This window comes from Toxotes jaculatrix, chromosome 17 (assembly GCF_017976425.1).
Source record: "Toxotes jaculatrix isolate fToxJac2 chromosome 17, fToxJac2.pri, whole genome shotgun sequence".
Classification (NCBI taxonomy): Eukaryota; Metazoa; Chordata; class Actinopteri; family Toxotidae; genus Toxotes; species Toxotes jaculatrix.
In genome coordinates, this window is record NC_054410.1 from 13920480 (window position 1) to 13942988 (window position 22509).

General features: G+C 42.7%; 1 protein-coding gene across 1 annotated transcript in view; it reads left to right on the forward strand.

The window, feature by feature from the left end:
* The window catches only part of LOC121197346 (latent-transforming growth factor beta-binding protein 2-like), a 79659-nt gene extending 57707 nt beyond the window's left edge, over positions 1–21952 (forward strand). Inside the window, exons 20-41 of the mRNA XM_041060912.1 lie at positions 700–819; positions 1012–1134; positions 1248–1373; positions 1479–1604; positions 1820–1945; positions 2129–2254; positions 2792–2917; positions 3881–4006; positions 4264–4383; positions 4531–4656; positions 6406–6528; positions 7177–7305; positions 12910–13038; positions 13994–14128; positions 15207–15410; positions 15515–15616; positions 15992–16120; positions 16305–16445; positions 17005–17178; positions 17282–17560; positions 17812–17961; positions 19643–21952. Of these exons, the coding sequence (XP_040916846.1) occupies positions 700–819; positions 1012–1134; positions 1248–1373; positions 1479–1604; positions 1820–1945; positions 2129–2254; positions 2792–2917; positions 3881–4006; positions 4264–4383; positions 4531–4656; positions 6406–6528; positions 7177–7305; positions 12910–13038; positions 13994–14128; positions 15207–15410; positions 15515–15616; positions 15992–16120; positions 16305–16445; positions 17005–17178; positions 17282–17560; positions 17812–17961; positions 19643–19818 (3116 nt within the window). The 3' untranslated portion in view covers positions 19819–21952. The remainder of the gene's footprint in view (positions 1–699; positions 820–1011; positions 1135–1247; positions 1374–1478; positions 1605–1819; positions 1946–2128; positions 2255–2791; positions 2918–3880; positions 4007–4263; positions 4384–4530; positions 4657–6405; positions 6529–7176; positions 7306–12909; positions 13039–13993; positions 14129–15206; positions 15411–15514; positions 15617–15991; positions 16121–16304; positions 16446–17004; positions 17179–17281; positions 17561–17811; positions 17962–19642) is intronic.
* Positions 21953–22509: the final 557 nt, after the last annotated feature.

Consider the following 22509-nt stretch of genomic DNA (forward strand, 5'->3'; position numbering starts at 1 on the left):
TTGCCATTGTTAACACTTAGTAAATTCCACTATAAAACATTATTTCTGCATGAGGTTTTCCACATAATTCCTGGGTCAACTGTTCTGACTCACGAAGTGGAAAAGACAGCTACTGCCACATATAGTAAAAGGCCTTCATGAATGAGGTTTGGGTCTGTGCACTGATGTAATTTAATGACTGCTGTTTGCAGTCATTATGCACACTAATTATGCTGTGATTGTTTCCCCTTTACTGCTGCTTATACAGCCCCTTAGTTTGTATACAGGTCTTTATTTTTATTTTCTGTACCTTAATGCTCGTTCCTGTTGCAAAGGCTCAGTTTTCCCACAGGGATCATCAACCTCCCATCTTACATTTAATCTTGCATTGAAGGGCTAGTGCTCTCAAATTACAAAAAAAAAAACAGAAAACATCTAACTTATTTCCAGTGGTACCAACTAGCCATACAGATTTTTTTCCAGGGTCAGGAGTGTCTGTTTCTGAGTTAAACTTTATTTGTGGCGTTTACTACATTTGAAAATTAAATGTAGACATTTCAACAGTGAATCTGTGAAATCTGCTGACCCTTATTTATCCTGAGTAAACTGGGACGTTGTTTCTTAAAAGATATGTTACTGTTGAATGTTACAGTGCAATTGTGGCAGGATCAAACCTAAAATCATGTTCTCATCCATGTGTCCAATCCCTTCTGTCCTCAGATGTAAATGAGTGCTTGAACCAAACGGTGTGTGGAAGCGGTAGGTGTGTCAACACTGAGGGCTCCTATAGGTGCAACTGTTTCCAAGGCTACAAACTCTCACCAGACAACATTTGCCAAGGTAAGTGTCTCTCAAGAGGTCAGTCGAACATTATTAACGTCCCATATCAAAGTAACAGCCCTGTGAATAGTTCTCCACAGTGCTACTACAGAAGCCTTGCGGCACCACTGAAGTTATAAAAAGGCTACAAAGAGTTAGCAGTTGTCTTTATTTCTGAGGCCCCCTTTTTTCCCCTCTGTATCTTCCCACCAGATGTGGACGAGTGTGTGCTCCCAGGAGTCTGTCTTAACGGCCGCTGTGTCAATCTGGACGGCACCCACAAATGCACCTGTAACCATGGTTACCAAGTCACCTCAGACAGCAAAGCTTGTGAAGGTCTGCAAAGGATTATCTAGAGCTGATGGGTGTAACTCATCACTGCATACTCCTCTGCTTGTGGAGCTCTCTCGACAGCAGCATAATGTCTGCAAATTATTTCTTTTTGTTAGATGTCAATGAGTGCGCAACTGGTAATCCGTGCCCTGCGGGAATTTGCATCAACACAGCAGGTTCCTACACTTGCCAGGATTGCAGGCCTGGGTTTGGACCATCTGTTGATGGACTGAGATGTGAAGGTATGAAATCTGCTGTATAATGATTTATGCTAAGATGCAGTTTTTGACAGCCACTGTTAGATGGTAATGATTTGTCTTCCTGTTTGTGGTGGTTTTTGTTTTCAGATGTGAATGAGTGTGCCCAGGGTGACTTGTGTTTGGGTGGGGTGTGTGCCAACACGGAGGGATCCTACACCTGCACCAGGTGTAAGGCTGGCTACAGAGTGTCTCAAGACCGGCAGAGGTGTGAAGGTAAACCCAGCCTCCAGCTGTTTCATTATAAATCACTAGTTTTGTTACTATTTAAAGACTATTTAAGGAGTTACTCAACACATCTGGGTAGTTTGTCAGCTTGCCATTAATACTCCATTGCTGTGCAACTGAATTCCCCCACATGTTTATATATTTATTCAGACCTATAGTGATACTCAAACACATCTGTGCTGGTGTGTGCATGTCTCACTCAGATATTGACGAGTGCCAGTCCCTGTCTACCTGTGCCAATGGGATCTGTCTAAACTCGGAGGGCTCGTACACCTGTGAGAACTGCCCTACAGGATACACAGTGTCATATGACGGGGAGCTCTGTGAAGGTTTGTTTATTCAACACCCACTCATTTAAATGGACCTCTGCATAAGCCCACATGTATCTTAAATTCAGGCTCAAAGACCTAACACTGATGATGAATTTAGATGAATTTAGATCTGTTTTGTTGTCTGTAGAGACATCCCAGTCCTGCAGAGAATGTCTAACAGTGTGTGTTGTTTCACGCCAGATATTGATGAGTGTGCGCTGCCCACTACATGCCCCCAGGGAACATGTACAAACACAGAGGGTTCCTTCACATGTATCGTCTGTCAGCCCGGTTTCAGAGTCTCTGAGGATGGACAGCAGTGCGATGGTGAGGCTTTTGGCTGTGTTTGTGCAGGAATGTGCTTTGTTATGTTTGTATACTTGAGCGCAGGTGTGTGTAGCTTCCTCTCCTATTCAAACATGTCAGACCATGCTTTTAATACTCAACAAAGTCGTGGTTAGGGTGGAATGTGCCAGCTCTGTCGAACACGTTTCCCAGCTGGTTCAGGTTGTATGTAAACAGCATCAGGTGTGACAGCTTCGACCAAAAGCCCCTTCATCTGTGCTCAAAATCCCAAAATACTCCTTCTAGACATCACATCATAGCTGGATCCTGGATCCCTCCGCCTCTGGCACCGCTCGTTTAATCCTTGCTCAACACAATGAGACACCAGCCCTCAAATAGAACAAGATGATGTCAGGCAAATGTCCTGCAGATAGCTCAGCTAAAAAGATAGAGGTGTCGACATTTGTAATTCCTAGTTCCAGTGATGACCAATCTAACTGATTACAACTGGCGGGCTTTATTTATTTGAAGCCAGAGATGATAATCTGTGCTATGATGTGTCTGTGTATTTGTGTCCAGATGTGGATGAGTGCTTGGTGGCTAACGTATGCCCGGGCCAGCTGTGCTTGAACACCCCAGGATCTTACACCTGCAGGAGCTGTGGAGTTGGCCTGCAACTAAGCGAGGACGGTTACAGCTGTGAGGGTAAGACTACATCTGTATTTACCTACCTGCTCATGACAGTTCAGGCTGTCACTATGGTGAACATTGGACCAAAGTTACAGGAGAGCACTGGACCAAACAGGAGGACTGCAGAAGGCCTAGAACATGATTACAGAAAATCTTTATAGTACTCAGTAATTTGTCATGACATGATTTATGAGATCAATGCAGTGAAACGGCTGCTTTGACGAATCCAGGGAGGTTGGATCTGTCATGACTTCATGGGAAGCAGAAAAGGAATGATTATTTAAATGGATTCAAACACGGCCTCAGTTAGTCATATACACTGCGGTGTGTTTTTGAATGGAAGTGTGGATCTAGCCTGAGAGGAAGATCCCCCACTGATATGTGTCTTTGCTCTGGGAAAAAGTTTCACAAAACAAGGCAGAGTCCAAGTCGGCCTCTGATAGGATTTTAATGGATGTCTCTGATGCCATGGAAAATATTAAGGGCTTAATTTGAAATGAAGTCAACCACTCCCCTGCCTTCCATGTACTGCAGAGAGCTCGCCCTGTTGAACTCGCTCTGTTCACCCAAAGGCAAGACGGAGCCGTCTCAATCACTTAACAATGGCCCACACTATTTTCTCCGTAAGAAATACAATCTGTACCGGCTCGAGGAATTTCCAATGATCACATAACAGCGAGCCAGTGACTGTTTGTAGATACAGTAATTATACGCCACCTGTAATAGCTTGCTGTTTTGGATTCAGTGACCATCCTGCATACTTATCTTTCCACCCTTTTTAATAAAACACTGTCAGTGCGATCTAATAAAGAGGGCTTTACTTACTGTATTTTGGGCTGAGTCCCACATAACCATTAATAATTTTTTAACAGATAAGAGAGTGAATTAGAAAAAAGTGGACTCTTTAAAGGTCCCTTTGCTTTACATGATAACCTATAGCTAACCTTTTCTTCTTCTTCTTCTTCTTCTGTCTCTCAGACATCGATGAGTGCCAGACCCCAGGTGTGTGCCCCACGGGTGTTTGCACCAACACAGAAGGCTCCTTCTCCTGCATGGCCTGTGACCCAGGCTTTACAGTGGCACCCAGCGGGCTCTCATGTGAAGGTACAGTGCTGTGGGTGGTTCACTGTGGTCACTAAATTTTACGACGGCTGCGCAATTCATTTCACAGTCTTCTGCCCCAGGGTGCTATAGTAAGAATAAGCCATTACTTGCTGATGTAGATGATGCATGACTTTTCTGACATGTTCACTGTGGTCTGGAAGCTCTTCATCCATATGACAAATCTAAAGTGAGACCCTGTGATTTACAGCTGGTGTGAATGTGTCATAGCGATGACGTCTGTGTATGTGTCAATACAGATGTGAATGAATGTGAGGACACCAGTCTGTGTTTTGGAGGTCAGTGCACCAACACTGTCGGTTCCTTCAGCTGTTCCTGCCCTGCTGGTCTGGAGCTGGTGGATGGGACTTCCTGCCGAGGTATATATATATATGTATATATCTATATGCACTGTGGATCATCTGACACATAAAATATACCATTAGTGGTTAACCGTTTCTTGTGGCCTACCTCATGTTGGCATCTTGACACAGCTGCGTGTGTATGTTTGTGTTTGTGTGTGACAGATATCAATGAGTGTTTAACCATTGTGGGGATCTGTGGAGAAGGAGACTGTGTGAACACACAGGGCTCCTACTCATGCATCTGTCCTGATGGATATACCACCATCGATGGAAGGCCCGGCTGCCAAGGTACAGTAATGCACTAAACAGCATGAGCAGTAATAGCAATGGGAAATTATTTTTCAGATGATTTTACGGGCTTTGTGTAATTGGGTGAGGCAGAGTCAAAATTGGAGAACGCTGGTAGTAATGTAATAATAGTTTTTAGCGCATACTGCTTAAGTAATTTTACAGTAACCTTGTTGGCGGGTGCAGATTTCTTCATTCAGTGCAGGCAGACTGACAGACAGTGTCCTCACTTTATTGCCCTGGGTGCTGAGGCCAGGCCTGGGACCCCTGGCATGGGTGCACAGGCTAGCCTGTCTGCGTAATTGGCCATGGCTTCATCAACTGTCTCGGCTCACTCGCTCTCAGCTCGGACATCAGTTTGATGTTATTCCAGCCGCACCCAGTGACCCTCTGGTCACTGCGATGGGGTGGAAAAAAGATGTAGCCTGATCATCAGCTGAGGACGACTGTTCTTCTGGAGCATTTGCTGTCAAAATACATGAAATAACTTTGGCTTGGATGTCAGAATTGAATCAGTGTTATTTCTGGTGGGTCTTGTGAGTTAGAAGGGAAGTTAAGTAAACAGCTGGATGTCTGGCAGTGAAATATCCTGTCATGATATGATGCAGGTAGGGTTGGATCTCTGGGTCCAGACCCTTGTAAGACGCTGGCGTGGTCCTGTATTGGGTGAGAAGACTTGGGTCACTTTTTGCACAGGGACATTCTTCCACTGAGGCTTTGGCCTTGTAGCGCCTTAGACATCGTCCACAGTCTCTGAGCAAACTGCCCAGCCTGCATCAGGTACTTTGGCTGCCTGCCACAACAAACACTGGGCTCTAATTATCCTATAAATCAGCAGTTGTCGTATATTTTCTCGCAGTCTGCCATTGTGTGTACAGTGCTGACACAATGAAAGCCAGACCCCTCTGACATGAGCCTGCAGGGGGAAGATGAGGGTATGTGAGTTTATGGGAATGAAAGATGGGTTTTGTCAGGTGAGGCCAAAATGATGCTTGGCCTTGACCAGGCTGGTGTCTCGGCAAAAACAGAGCATATGTAATAAAAGACTGACAGCAGACTGAAACACATCTAATTTTAATCCAAATCATCAGGTTGTGCCATAGACTTGCTGTGCCTGTTCAGTACAGGCTTTGAAGTCCTTGAAATAACTCCAAAGATATCCAGTCACTGCATATTTATGTGTTTACTTACAGTCTGGAGTATTGTTTTTTCTTTCTACCCTATCTTTGCAAATGGATGTTTACCTTGTCGTCTCTGAAAGATTCATCTGATTATCAAAGGTTGGAAAAGGAAGACAGGCTCTGATTAATTTTCCCAGCGATTTCCTGCCTCTCCCCCACCTCTTACCCCAGGTCCATGTACCTTACAAGCTATGTTGTAATGCTGCAATTACCCACCGATCTACAGCTAATCAAGCATGTAGCATTCATTATTAATTTTTACGAAGGGAAATGTTCTCAGCCTGAAAAACTGAGGTTAAGTTTTTTTTTCTCCCTTGTTTTCTGTTTGCCAGTACACCGATAAGTGCTTCAAATGGCCAATGTATCTTGTGTCCAGACAAGTGCTTGATTACACATTCTTTTTGTGATACTTATGAAAAGGAGTGGTGTTCCCTGTGGATTTAATGAAGACAGATTATATACGGGGATATTTAGTGATAATCAATTTGTAACAAATCTCGACACCACCCTTTCTCCAATTATCACCCTTAATTTGTCTGCCTTTCTTTTTCCCTTCTCTCTGCTGTAGACGTGGATGAATGCAGTAAGGACAATGTGTGTATTCGGGGCCAGTGTCTGAACACTGATGGCTCTTTCTTGTGCTTGTGTGAAGCTGGTTTCAAGTTCAACGCCAACACAGCTGACTGTGAAGGTAAGATGGAATAAAACTCCCTTGTGATGTCCTGTTGTGTATGTCACAGTGATTACTGACCCCAAAACTCTGCCCTGACATTTCCTCTCTCTGAGTGAACCAACATGTCAGCATTTGCTGTTTGATTGTCACGCTACATTTAGCCTTAACCGTACCCGGTATAGCACAGTTGGATATGATTGATTATCTATAGCGAGTTGGGACTGGGCTCCAGTGAAAGTGTCCAAGCCTGGCTTAGAGGTTTTCCTCCATGGTTTCAGGACTGAGGGGTGCCTGGATTACGTGGCTGGAACCCTGAACTCCCTCTCTCCCGAGGGAAGCATGAATGACCCCATTGTGAGCAGGAGGTGTTTCTCCCTCTGGAACGTCTCCCTTTAGCTCCTTCACAAGTTCTTTGGTTGCTGTGATAATATTGTTCTTGGCCACTCCTGTTGCCTGCTGCGTTTACTGAGGACAGCTACACCACAGGCCCCCTGGCCGACTCCTGCTGCACAGCCATTACACTGGAAGCAGAGGAGCAGTGGAGGGAATAATACTGTGTGTGCGGGGGTGCGTGTGTCCACGTTAGTGTCTGGTTGCACATGTGGTTGCGTTTGTGCCTCTGTTTGTCAGTCACTAACCAACATCTGTCTCTCTCTCTTTTCACAGACCAGGATGAGTGCAAGGAGTTTGGCAGCTCAGTGTGTGGTACCTGGCGCTGCGAGAACACCATCGGCTCCTACCGGTGCTTCATGGGCTGCCAGCCTGGTGTCGAGGGAGGAGACACCAAAGACTGTGGTGAGCGGTCAAATCCCATATAGTTAAAAGACTAGCACACAATTATCCTAAGAAAAAAAAGGCAAATTTGGAGCCTAACTGTCTTCAGACTAAAGGAAAAGAATCTGCCATACGTATTCCCTGATTCAATCCATTTACCATTTGGGCTGTAGTTAAAGAAAGAAAGAGATTGTAGAGAGTAGCTTCAAATCAACCCACCACTCTCCAAACTCCTCTGGGCTCTCCCTCTGTGCATAGATAATGATATCTGTTTGGCACGCAAACACAAAGAGGCCGATGTGAATCAGAAGCTATCAGACACTCGAGGTCCTCCCACACAAAAGACCACGAGGGAGATGAGGAGAAGTGGCCCCTGAAATTGGGGCACTTTAGAAAGAGGAGTGCACTGTCACTGGAGGCAGTGTGTGAGGCCAGCAGCCGATAATAGTCTCATCCTCCTGACAACGGAGCTAATGGAATGCCTCTGGCAGAGACACAAGGTGGAACCTGATCGCCGCTGTTCTCCTTTTGAGAGGGGACGGGACTGTCAGGCCGACTTATATGGTCCCTTACCTCTTTGGAGCCCCGTACGGAGGTGCCCGGTCACCTGGGTTGGCAGGCTGGGTTTGCACTTATGCTACATCTGGATCTACAAATGTCCAACAACAACAGACACATCTCCATGACCTCCAGAATACATGGAGCCTTGCTATGTATTTACTGGCAGGGTTAGACACCTTGGGCTTGAGATATTAATGTGGTTTGTTGCACAACGATGTGAGTTTATCTCTCTTTATTTTCTAGTGCTGTGTTTCTTGTCTTTGTTGCTCTCATAGCACCATAAAACAACAAGTTGGGTTTATGAGAGGCAAAAACAAAAGGCCAAATATTTTCCTTCATATTAAGACAGAATCCAAACAGTCATCGGAGAGTGACAGTCGAAGAGGGGAAAGCAGGCTGAGAGCATCAGATTGGAATGATGTGTTGGACTGAAGTTGGAAGCTGTGGGTGTTTGTGGGTGATTGTCTGTGTATGTGAGTGCGAGCCTGTGTGTGTGCATGTGGTTTTTGCATCCTCGCTCGTGTGTTTGTGTTAGAGAAAAAGAACCACGGCCTGTAACGGTTGTAGGGATGCATTCGGAGTGCGACGCAGCTTCACATATTCTCATAACCGTTAGTTTTTATTGGACTATCAACAGACGGCGATCAGGGGAGAATATGCTGCTGCAGCACTGATCAGTGACAGATCCGACCTCCGCCCCCTCCATCACCCTGATCCCGGCTATGTGCGACTGACTTCTAACTACACTTTATAGCGTTGTCTGTCTGGCACCAGCTGAAGAGTGCAGGGGCCTGCAGTGTGATAAGGGCAGATTGAAACCAGCTGCTCACCTCTGCGCCTTTAGAGTCAAAACACTACTAGGCAGTTTGTATAGGTTCAAATGAGCGTAGTTTACATTGGTGTGTGATTTCATTGTACGTCCCTGTTAACTGTATCAATGACCAAAGACTTGTTACACATTATCCTACCTGACACGTCCTGTGAAGCATGATGGAATCTGTAGGTGGGACGTGATTGAAAAAGCTTCACACTGTCTGCGATGGTGTCACAACACTCCCAGTTTAACTGTTTGCCTGTATGGTTGCCCAGTTATGACCACGTCTGACTATCTTCCTCCTGTTGCTATGTTGTGACGCCAGCTGTTCGTGTTTTCACTAGACCCCACAACAAACACTCACAGAGCTCTGCATTGACTCACAGCCCCAGTTTGAGAACCAAGCCCTCTTACCCTCAGAAGCCCAACACTACACACAATAGTGGCTTGTTTCACCTCACGATGGGAAGCTGTGGGAGATGCTGCCGTCACCTCAATAAAAGTCCAGGGAGGGAGCTCAATTACCCCGGGGCATTTTTGTCTGCTTGTAAAAATCATCAAATATTTAAGAAGAGGCCAGACGCTGTAATTTGCCGTTTCTGTGAGGGGCGTTGTTTTATTTTTACTCACCGGCCTTCGAAGGGGCAGCGGTTGTCTTTGGCTCTGCTCAAAGCACTCATTTAGATTTAGAGGCCATGATACAAAAGGGAAAAACAGGGTTTTTTTCCACAGCAACGCGTCAGCCGCAACTGTGCTATGAGGGCTCCGCTCAGCACTGCCATGATACTGTACACAGGGCACAACGTATGTGTGTGTGTGTAGATGTGTGTATTCCCAGGTCATTGTTTTTAGCTTTAATTCACCATCATACCCATAAATTTCCTCAAACTATGCCCGGCCTCTAATAAGACTTGCCCAAGAGCGGAAATTGTCTGCGGTCACACTCTTGCCAACCTCCCACCCCTGTAAACGTATAGAAACCTAAAGACTTTACCATGTGTGTGTGATTGCTCATGCTGTTGTCCAGATGGAAGATGATGTTTTTTTCTTAGAAGAACACACACACAATATGACAGGTTGACCTCCACGGTAGATAAGCCAAGGCAGGTTGTAGATGTAATGTCAGGTAAGGTGCATTACAAGGTGACATACATCACTGAAACCTAACACCTCACTTCATCTTTGTCCAGTCACGTGTGAAATAACCTCAGCATATGGGTCCAATCACACAAGGGGTTGCCCAGAGAATATGGGAGAAGTGTGGGCTGCGGAGGGTGAGCCAACAGTCAGTGATTCCTATATTCTCGTTGCCTGCCACCATGTGCTCCAGATTAACGAATGGCACAGAGACCCACACTTTACCCCCTCTCCACCCCCTGATCACTGCATCACTGGATCCAGGAAGCAGGCCCTCCTGGGTCAGACCATTAGGATAGGTGCCTACTGGGCCTGGATTGTCCCTTAACCTCAGCTCCTCCCGTCTCAGCTGAACTCCTTACACTCTTTCTTGCCTCAGTTCTTCTCTGCGGGCAATTTACAGCTCTGCATGTGTCCTAACGTAACTCATTATTGCATGGAAAAACTAAGAAAAGCGATCCCATGTTCTGCTGGTGTGAGACCAGCTCTTGGTGGAGTTATCTCATTTTGTATTGTTCATTTTTTCCCACAAACCATTAGTGCTGTGATGAGCAAGCTGCTTGGATGACAGATCTAAATGGCTGGTCAAGTAATGCTGCCACTCAAACGCTACCAGAGTCAGATACACAGAAAAACAAAGGCCATTAAAATTGTTTTGGTCTCGATGCTCTCATTCCTCCCTGGGATGATACTTTGATTGCATCTCATCACAACATGTGGTTTGCAACAGATTTTGTTCCATGTTACACATGAATGAAAAGCTGCATGCAGACACTGATTATTTCATATATTAGCAGAAAGCTTTCATCGCCTTCCTCCCAGACCTCCCAGCTGGCAGCCGCTGTTATTCCAACATTCCTAACTCCACTTAAGTGCTTCACACTTGAGGAAATGTTCCTCAAACTCTGATATACAATACCCTTTACCTTACTTTGAGAATATTCTTGATAGAGCGTTGGGAATATTCTTCTTGAAAATGTATTTTTCGGTTACAAGCAACATGTTAGAGTGTCCAAAAAACACTACGCCACTTCTGCACTATTTTGGCATCTCTCTCCTCAGCTGCAAAATGCAAATCCGAGGGGTTGGCGGTTTTCAGTATGTATCCATCCATTCTCCCTCTCCCTCTCCCCTATCATCTGGCGGCCATTTGAGCCCACAAGTCTATTCTAGCAATTTTGGTCTTTCTCAGCATTTCCTATGAAAGGTTTTACAAATGACAAAGACAATTTTGTCTCTGCAGTTTTATTAGCTTGTGGGAGCCCCTGTTTCTGACCTCGGAGGCATGTTAGAGAAGCAGCCAAGTCAGGACAGTAACACTGACTTGTCCCCCAGCAAGCCTGAGAAAGCAGTTGTCTGTGTTGTATGGGGCCCCGGCCAAGCGCTCTGTCAGATGAAACGGGTTGTGGTTTCTCTGGCCCTCTTCCTTCCTTTCTTCAATGCTTACAACCTTTATGAGTGCTCAGAGGCAAAATAAAACTGGTTGAGACAACATGTGAATGACGGTACATCAGTTTGTTTTAAACATCTGAGGTATCATTAGATGTGAGGTTTTGTCTTAACTGAACAGACGGATCCAGGACGAGCTTTAGCTAACCCTAAGTATGAGACTGTTCACTGAAGCTGGTCAAAATGTAATTCAAATATTCAAGTTGGGATTTTATTGTCCAAATTTTTTTTTTTTTCCATATTTTCTAAAACGTGTAATCACTCTGATGGAGTTTCTATTAGTCATGGAAACTTTGAATGGAATGATCATGGAGGGTTGTTATGAAACTAAAAAGTCAACAAAAAAAAAATCTAATCATGCTTATGATAGAACAGACATAGTGGTTTGTCCTCTAATTTCATCAGTGTATTTCATATCAAATGAAAGGTCTGCCTGTCATAATATTCTCAGCTTAATGACTTGCAGAAATTATACAAACACTGACTTTAACTACATCACTGGCTGAATAGTTTTTACTTTGTCTGTGTGTCTGCTTTGTCTTTAGAACAAGTAAACACTCACTAAAATACACAGTTCAGTGGAACCGAAAAACTAAATAAAAAGTTTGGTTATGTCACCATACTTGGTAGGTTGTCAAGAAACAGTTATGTTAACACTGACCTGTGGCAAGTCTGACCAACCAGAGAACAAGTTCACGTGACTGAAGTGTGAACATTAAAGTGTCTGATTGTTTTTTTTAAACAATTAGAATCAGACTTGCCCTCCAGTGGAGGTATCAGTCTTTGGCCTCTCTGCTGTATTCAAGATGCCAAGAAATACTAAATCATGTATGCCAGAAATTGCTAACAAATGTTGCCTTTAAACAGTGAGAGAATCAACAGTGCCGTTTCATGGTCCAGCGATGTCCAGTCTCGATGTCCATGTCGCTCTCTCCACATACACTGACATACAGAAACGTTCCTCCGCTGGTTTTATTAAACTTTGTCATTTATTGCCACGTAAAGAAGGAACTACTATGGGGCCTGCCGCCTAAAAGATTTGATTACTAACTACCATTTTGGGCTGCAATTAAATCAAATCTTTTCATAGGACCATTTTAATTCTTAAGGCCATCTACAGCTAAGGTCAGACAGATTGAATGGGTTTAAACAGATTCATTGATTACAGTGTAGAGCACTTCCTGCCTGAAAACTTGTCCAAAAAAACCTCTCCACAACAAATCTGAACTCTCAGCCATCTTTCTCCAACTGCTAATAAAGTGTCTGGCTGTACACTCCCCCATCTCCTACATTTTGCCAACATCCCAGTGACCTAAGTGTGACTTCTCACTCCATTAACACAACCAAAAAACATTCACTTGCAGCTTTCCAGATCCACAGTACATTCAAATACGCCGTGCTGATGCAGAGACAAAGTCTCCCTGAGTTAACTGACAAACAGCACAGTTTGAAAACCCTCTTAATGAATTGTCTAATCTGTACACTCTGTCTAACATGTTATGATGGAAGTGATTTCTGTTGTTATTGTAAGTTCTGTATGGTAGGGATGTTTATTTTGGAAAAGCAGTGCTGTGTTTACCGAGGCAGTTTGAAAGTCTATTGTGCAGACTGATGCTGTAAACATTAATGTTCACCTCTCTGTGTGCTCTGCTCTGGCCTTGCAGATATTGATGAGTGCATCAATGAAACCATCTGTGGGAACCTCGGCTTCTGCGAGAACACAGATGGCTCTTTCCGCTGCCAGTGTCACCAGGGCTACACCAACCCGCCTGGAGATATGAGCAGATGTATCGGTGCGTAACTGCTCTCCAATAAATATCCATGAGCAATAAGCTAAAGGATGAGTCTGATGATGTTTTCTAGTTATTTATTGTCAACAAACCTATGAAAATATCAAAACCAGCAATGAACTGATCCCATTAACAAATATTGTCTGTGGAGCCACAGCCTGATATAACTTTTCCTCCTTTTTATTGTTCAAAAACAACAATGAGGAATTTAAAACACATTAAAAACACATTAGTGAGTCACAACATGACAGTGGATGACATGTTCCTTCATTACTACGAACATGGGCACTGAAATTACTTTGAGTCAAGCCCACACACCATCCTGCTGCCATAAATACTCACAAGAGGATCAAATGTGTATTCATCTGCAGCTGAAAATAATCCCGAACAAAAGCACTGTTTATTCCTGTTTAATTGTGTTTACTTAAAACTACTGTGCCCAGCCCTTTTTTGAAAAAATGAAAGTATGTATTTGTGACCCATTTCAAGATTGACATCTTCAGTAGGAGCCAAAGGGTTTGGGAGAGCCACAGAAAAACCATGAAGTACTGAGAGACATACCATCATATTGTTCTTTTTCTGGGATTTGTTATCAACAAAAAGATACAGTATCACCAGAATTATTTTTTTCTGTAAAAAAATGTTTGGTCACTTTTACTGTATTTAGCAAATTTGAACAACTTTCAGCTTTTTATATACATCAGATTTTGACAGGGGAAAAGTGTCCTCTTCATAGAAAGTGATTGATTCTAGAAAGTATACAGTACTTAAATAAAGAAATGCATGCCTATAATTCGCTTTTTTAGGATGATATGAATTACTCTTTCAGTAATGATGAAGATGGTTATTTCATGCCTATGCTTTTGCATGACCTTGCCTTGACCACATTGAGCACATTCCTGTGCCTACGTGCCTGATGCTTCACTGACCTCACGCCCTCCTCTCCCATCTTTCTCAGACATCAACGAGTGCGAGATGAGCTTGGCGCTGTGCGGGGAGGCCCTGTGTGAGAACGTCGATGGCAGCTTCCTGTGCATCTGCCCCAACGACAATGAGGAATTTGATCCCATCACCAGCCAGTGCCGCTCCCTGGGTAATAGAGCAGGACCAGCACTCACAGTGACTCACAGGACTTAATTCTCCATCCCATCGTTAGGAGACGGAGTTTTCCCTGATTTAATGAGCCGTCTCTCATTATCCAAACAACAAGGGTGACGAGGTGGACATAACGTCTCTTAGAGTATCTTTTGACCTGGCCGTTTCCATTTGTTTTATAGGCTGGAGTTATGGTTGGGTGGGTTGCCTACAAAAATTCGTATTAGCCTAATCCCTCAGACAAATGATGAAGTAACCCCTCTAGTAAAGCCAAACAAATGCCCTAAGGCCCTAGTTACTGTAAACCCATTTTCCCACCAAGACAAACAAGGATAAGGTGTAGCTATTGGCAATTAGCACTAAAGACACATTGCTGTCTTCCATGCTAAAATGATCTTAAGTGCAGTGGTTCCATATATGCAATGTATTGCAATTTCAGAACGACAGAACAAGCCTTCTGAGTCATGGAAATACCATCACATCTCTAGCTTGATAGGCGTATGTGTACACAAATTGGGTGTATTTACATTATTAAGCGCCGCGCCCTTAGCGGGGATGTTTTTTCTTCTGCATGGGCACTAAACCCCAGCTATGCCTTTGTGTACCTTTTTGCCACATTCCGCTGTTTGCTTTTGACGTGTGTTAATCAATCATGTGAGAGTGAATGGTGTGTTGACTCACATGCCAGTGTTTCCATTTGGCTAAGCCGGCAGCTTAAGGGTGAAATGCCTGAGCCCATGCCTTTGGACAAATGAGCAGGCTCAGCAGTGGCAGGCGAGGGTAATGCACTACCTGCTGGAGGCATGCAGACACACTCTGATGGATGAAGAGCAGAGGCCACTTGACGCCTCTGCTGTGCGATGATGTGCAACTGAAGTATAGGATCGACTGTAACTTTATCTAGTGGGTGATCCCTCCTCAACAGGGAGATTTGGGTTCAAGCTCTTCTATCAGCAAGCATCTGCCCTCCTGAACTACCAAATCCCTACCACCTCCACATTTGCTTTTCTAAAGCTATCCATGACCTCTGACCTCCCTGAGCTAAAGAAATCATTTCCTTGTCTGTCTTACCGCAGATACTGACCTGAAATACCCTGCTGAAGTCCCTCCATCTGCTTCCACAGCTGAGGAGAGGAAGGAGTGTTACTATAACTTGAATGATGCCAACTTCTGTGACAACGTTTTGTCTCGCAACGTCACCAAGCAGGAGTGCTGCTGCACAGTGGGGGCCGGCTGGGGGGACAATTGCGAGATCCACGCCTGTCCTGTCCCAGGAAGAGGTACAAAAGGAAGTTGATGATCCATATTGAGACTTAATGACCGCTTGATTTTTTTTTTTCACTCCTTTTGCATTTTACTAATGAAGCCATTTCTTATTTTCCAGATGACTTTAAACAGTTGTGCCCTCATGGCAGTGGATTGTTATCCCTGCCTGTTTCCTCTCACAAGCTCGCACAAGCTCTGGGAGAACAGCTCGATTACATAGGTACACTCTCTTTCATGAATGCTAACATGTTTTATTGATATCCCTGAGCTTTTACAGCTTTCCATCACACAAACTTTACATCGGCACGGGAAGGTGCAATGCCAGCCCCTGTTTTTATTTCTACCGTCAGCAACTTTTAAAGCCAGATAGACAGACACAATCCTTCACCAAATTTATGAGGCTGCCTCTACAACTAGCCAAGGCTTAATGGGATACCTACATTCCTGACTAACTGTAATCGTAGTGTGTCCTGACAGCTTCATACGAGGCGAGTGAATGACATTTCAGGCAGGGTGCCGGTGTTTACAGAGTTCCATTTCTGTACTGATGTTACTGATGTAATACCAAGGTGTGAATCTTTCTGTCTTCCCTCAGATGCAAATGAGTGTGAGATATTTGGATCAGATGTTTGTAAGAATGGACAGTGTTCAAATCTCTTTGCTACCTATACGTGCTACTGTCGCTCTGGCTTCTACTATGACAACATCCGACTTGAGTGCGTGGGTAAGAAATGACATCTATTTACATTTTTTTTAACGTTTGATAACATTCATATAACATCAACAGATAGTCTGTACCCCATCCATCCAACATCGAATTATTTGTTTAACTAATTCATTAAAATGCAGTGAATTATTACTGATGATTAATAATGTGTATGTCCCTCTCCTTGTGTATGTGTTTTTAGATTATGATGAGTGTGAATCTGGAAATTCCTGTGAGGATGGAGTGTGTGTGAACACAGCCGGGTCTTTTAACTGTTTCTGTAGTCCTCCGTTAGTCTTGGACAGCACACGGCGGCGCTGCATTAGCCTCAACACAACAGAAGGTGTGACACACACTCTCACAAAAAAAATGACACACACACATTTATGATATTTAAAAGAGTTTTGAAAATTCATTGTGGATTCTCACAATAGCAGAATTGCAGTTGCTTATAGATGTGAAAGGATGAATCGATTAATCAAGTAGTTGATAAACTCAAAATTAATCTGCAGTAGTTTTGATAATCAAATCATTAAAATTATCTTAAGAGCAAAAAATGGCTAAAACACAGTGATTCTAGCTGCTCAAACGTGAGATGATTTGCTGCCTTATGCAGAGATACCATTGAAAATTCAATATCTTTATATCTGGTCAGACAAGGCAATTCAAATAGTTTCTTAATGTCTGCTCTGAAAATTTGCAATTGGTATTCGTTTTACTATTTTCAGATACTCTATACTTTAAACAATATATCAGTTAAATGAGAAAATAATATGCTGATTAGTGAATAATGAAAATAATCGTTAGCTGAGAAGTGAGGTGTAGGCTCATGATTGATGCTCCCTCGGAGGGAACAAAACAACGGGGTGGGTTTGTTAATCCCTGCTCATTCTGTCTCCCAGAAACTCTAGAACCTTATCAAGATGTGCACATGGATATTTGCTGGCAGCGTCTGGAGGGGGACAACATGTGTTCGGATCCCCTCCCAGGACCCAGAACTACATACACTGAGTGTTGCTGCCTGTACGGCATCGCCTGGAGTGGACAGTGTGCCTTCTGTCCCAGGAGAGACTCTTGTGAGAAGCAGGATGCACATAAGACAGTGTTTTCTCTGCTTAATAACTGTCACTGTTATTAATATCCAAAATATTACTCTTCCCTGTGTGCTGTTGTGTTCAGATGACTATGCAGTCATGTGCAACCTGCCTCGGACAGGCGATTCAGACAGTCTGCGAGAGCGGCAAGGATACGAGTACGGTCTTGAGGGGCCAGAAGATCCCGCGGAGCCTTTTGTTCCTCCGTACTGGGACAGTTATGGCAGCCCTGCAGGAACCTATGACATTCCTGAAAGCGTTCCTCTCTTTAATGACAACGACTACAGCGTTCAACAGCCACCTGCCCGTGTCCCCATCCCACGACCACGGGAGCAGCAGCCGCGACCTGTGGACTCTAATACTGGTGGGTATATGCAAGCACACACTGTATAGCTTTTCATCTCCAATATGTTCACTGATTGGAGCATTTGTGAATAATATGTATTATGTGCATTAATTCATTTGCAAATAAAATGCAGGCAAACCACAAGATTCATAATGGAGAAAAAAACACCAATATTTGTTGGCAAAGTTGTCAAGCTCATTAGTAGTGATAGCATAAAGGCAAGTTACTAATGATAATGTAATTTCTTACATACTTCTGTGTCCAATCAGAGCGCTACGATGGCTTTGAGGGTCTCCAGGCAGAGGAGTGTGGAATCCTGAATGGGTGTGAAAACGGCCGTTGTGTTCGTGTGCGAGAAGGCTACACCTGCGACTGCTTCGACGGTTACGAACTTGACCTCAACAAGATGGCTTGTATAGGTAGGTTCTTTTCCCCAGCATCTCTGACATCTTTCTCAGCAGACCACCCACATGCAGACTCCGTGCTCCAAGTAAAATTGTTCAGGGACTTCCTTGAATCAATAGGGAATTAATCACTTCATTTAATCTCATTTCAAAATGTAGTGTTGAATCTCAAAATCAAACCACACGTTGAACTCTCCCTTCAGGTTAAAGCCTTTTGGAGCCAGGTCTTGGATTAATTTCAGTGAGGTAACGTTTTATGCAGTATATCATCATGCTCAAGAAGAAGCTTTGAATTTAACAACCTTGCATTAAGCTATGTTTTATGGGAAACTAATGAAAGTGGTTTACTCCTCAAAACCATTGTGTGTTACCCTTTGGTCTGAAATTCCCTAGTCGCACACTGCCAAGAGTGAGGAGGCCTTGAATCTTAGCCGCTCAGTGTATTACATGAGATATTATGTGTTTTAAGTGTACTTTGTTTTGTAAGAAAGTGAGACTGTCTTGTTGTAATGAAATGCTTTGTTTACAATATTCTGTCTGCATACAAGCTTATCAGCTCCAAGGCCAGCCGCTTTCCCAAGGAAAGCGATTGAATTCCGACACTGTGGAAACATGTGGGAGCTGTGCAACTCATGCCATGCCTCCTTTTATAAATATCACCACTAGCATTTCCCCAGCAGAACATGACATAAACAGATGAAGGGTCATTTGAGATTGACTGCTATGAAATGACAATCAGACCTCCCGTGCTGGAAAAGGGAAAGAAAAATCTCTTGAAGGCCAAAAGGAAACGTAATCCACTGCATTGTTAATTTTACCATCATTCTGAACAGTTCAGTGCTCGAGATGGCTGGGAAATAAAGTTCAGATCCTATCCAGCCAACACGCAACATGACGACATGTTTGATTAAAGATCTACAAGATGAGATATTATGCAACACTGACAACTTTGTACCATATCTGAACTTTTGTGGAACTAATTAAAACACATTTGTTCATGGCTCACAAGATTTTCAAAAATCTTGCTCAGTTGTCAATGAATTGTATAAGGGTACAACTAATGATTATCTTCATTATTGACTCAGCTGCCCATTATTTTCTTGATTAACTGTTCACTCAAACCAAAAGTCTTGACCAACCAACCAAAGCACCAAAATATCCAATTTAGTATGGACAAAAGGCAAGCAGCAAATCCTCACATTTAAGAAACTGGAACCAGATAATGTTTGATATTTGTGCTTAAAAAATGATGTAAGCCATGAACTGATTATCAAAGCATTTACCTAGTACTTTTCTATAGATCACATTTTTTTCTTAGAGTTTCAAACTCCATCTGCTGCTGAAGATTATGTTATGTAGTAGAAAACTCCAGAAGAGCTACTAAAGGAACCTTGAGGTGAGGTGGTTTTGTCAACTAGGCCAAGAATAAACTTTGGAACTCAAATTCAATGTACTTTAAAATAATAAAATCACTGGAATAGGAGTTCAGAAGATTAGATCAGGTACAAGAGAAAGAGAGAGAAAGAAAGAAAGAAAGACCAAAGAGCAGTTAAAGTGAAATCATTAGTATGAATTATTCCAGTATCCCACTTCTAATACCCATAAGGCCACTCAGCAGCAGATGTGAAGCAGGCAGCTGTTTCAGCTGTGAAATCTCCCTCGGGTGACTAACTCCTCATGTCTCTTTGGCCTGCAGACATAAATGAGTGTGAGGACATCAGCGACAAGGTGCCCTTATGTCAGAACGGGCAGTGCACCAACACAGAGGGATCATACAAGTGCACCTGTTTGCCGGGCTTTGTGGCCTCCGCCCAACCGCACAAATGCATCCCAGCAATCCCGGAGTCTGGGTTTAGGGAGACAGGAAACTGAGACAGTGACTGTTGGTGCTCTGGCTTCTTCTGCTCCCTCAGTGATCGCCTTACATAACCTTCTGCCCTTTTCCCCGAGGGCCCGGCACTAAACCTCCAACAGTAACGCTGAAACGTCCAAACTCGTTTGCCTACATATGATGCAAATACATACATATTAAAGCACACACACACACAGATACTTGCCTTCCGCACAAAACATATTCATATCCCCCTCAAACACATTCAAGAGGACCAAGAATACAGTGCAGTGAATGTATTACATGGGATTTAGTATTTACCAGATATCCATTTGCCTTAAAGGGATTTTGTGGACTGATGTTTTTTTATTCAGTAACCCCAGGCAATTTGATATACAGATATATTTTCCACATTATTTTCTCTGTCACTTCTTTTTTTTTTTGTTGTGTTATTTATTTCATCTACATGACTGGCCTCTGCAAACTTAGAAAGCAACCTATTTCAGAGGGCATACTCAGTTCCTTTTGTTTTATTTGTCTCACCAATTGATTCAGAGACAATGTGGGGAGATAAGAATTGTGTAAAAGAAGGAATGTCATAACAAATCAGCCACTCATAAAAGAGCTTGTGCATCACTGTCAAACCTCTTACCAATACTGTCTCACTCAGTCATAATAATTAGCTTTGGCCTTGGACTAAGCGGATGCCAAGGTTGGCAGACATCACAAATTCGAAAGAAAGAACTTATCCCACAGCTGTCTTTCTATACTTCAAGATTAACTACAAGCTGAAGTTGAAGAATCTCTGGACCAAGAACTGGGAAGTCAGCACAGCCAAACTTTCTCATGAAAAGCATCAGTCTTTACATGGACATGGAAGGACTGTAGATGTATATGATGATCTATGTAATGTTTTGAAAAAGGTGCAATAGGTATAACCTGCCTTCCTCTGTTTGACACCATTTTCACAATCTTAATATAAAGCAATGAAGTAGGAAAACATGGACTCAGTTGCTGATCCCAATTCTTCTTTCTTCTTTTTAACAGTGTTAACGTGTTTTATACTTTTGCACCATGACTTATCAAAGTTATGATTCTAGGCTACATTCTAGCCTAACGTCTGAAACTATGAGAAGATACGTAAGTTGAAATTATCCACAAATATCACTGCTTACACTTCAAGATTGGTTTTAGGCTCCAGTGTCACACGGGCAAAAGGATTTCTCATTCAACTGCAATGCAATTGGATCACATATCTGTCCATTCCCATGTATGCATCTCTGAATGCATGTAAAGACAAAGGCTTCGTTGGAGAGGTTTGGTTTATTTTGTACAGATCTAGTACTATGTATTATTTTTGTTACATATTCTCTTAATGCATTATAGCACAACCAATATTTTGTTTGACATAAAACATAAAGTGTAAGAAAAATCTGGCATTATAGCTTTGTAGATTTATACATGTCTGTATAAATGTTTTTTTTAAAGCATATCTTTTTATGTATGAGGAGAGTGGCTGACACTGTACCAGAGGAACTGTGTGCGTATACCCTGCCCTGTGGAGCAGACAATGAAATATATTTTTTGGAAGTGGCAGCACTGTTCTAATCACAGACACTTTGTCTCTTCAAGTTCATTACAAAGACAATGCTTTTGAAATGCAAGCACCTGCTTATGTGCGTCACAACTTTATGGCTAAGTATTATTTCTTTTAGTCTCTGTTGAATCCTTTGGTCATGAATGTATCAAGGACAGTATCAGCCTATTCATTTGGTTTCTGATTTCCCTGTCATACCTTTTTGTCTTACATATTCAGGTTTTAAGGAAATATGGCATTATTTGTCTAAAGAACTGAACTTCTCTCAAGGAAGCTCAGCAGCAATATAAAAGTCAAATTCTAACTTTGGAGGATGACTAAAGTTGATGAATTATGCCCTTAACCTGCATTCGTAAACCTACAGTCGTACAAATGCTTCCACTTCCACGTCCACCGCACTGTTCAAATCATCGTCTGAACCGATCCAGAATTCTAAGACTTAGGACAGAGTTGGACTATTTAAAGCCTTTTGAAAACCACAAATAACTTGAGATAAATGTCTTGTTGTAAAGCTGAGGTCATTGGAAATATCATGCTCATTCATTTTGTTTACCTCTTGACTGTAATCACTATCAGTCATCAAAATAAAAACATAAAAAAATGTCTTTCTCTTTGATGATTTACTTTGGAAAATGGCACCCAACACAGTTTGCATTCTCCATTCCCCATACAAATTTATTTGTAGTGTTGTTGGATTATTTAAGTGTTATTTTGATACAAAAGCATGTAAGCAGCATTTTAATGTTGTAGTTGGTCAAGGCAGAGCAAATTCATCAAATTTGTATTAAAGCATGACAAAGCGACGTCTCATATAAGATCATAGTTTGTTTAGAATGTAAAATCTTAATCTACAAACCAATGCCAGATCATTATAGTGGAATAAAAACGTATTCCTCTGAGATGTAGTTAAGCAGAAGCATTAAGTAGCAGAGAATGAAAATACTTAAAAAGTATTTAGTACTTGGGCGAATGTATTTGACTACGGGTATGAACCACAGCCTTTATATACACAGTCTGTCTTCGAGAATATAAATAAATCAGAGCTGTGGAATGAATGAATGAATGAATGAACGAATGAATGAATAAATAAACTTGGTGTTAAACTGATTTCTTATACCACATCTCCCTCTACTGG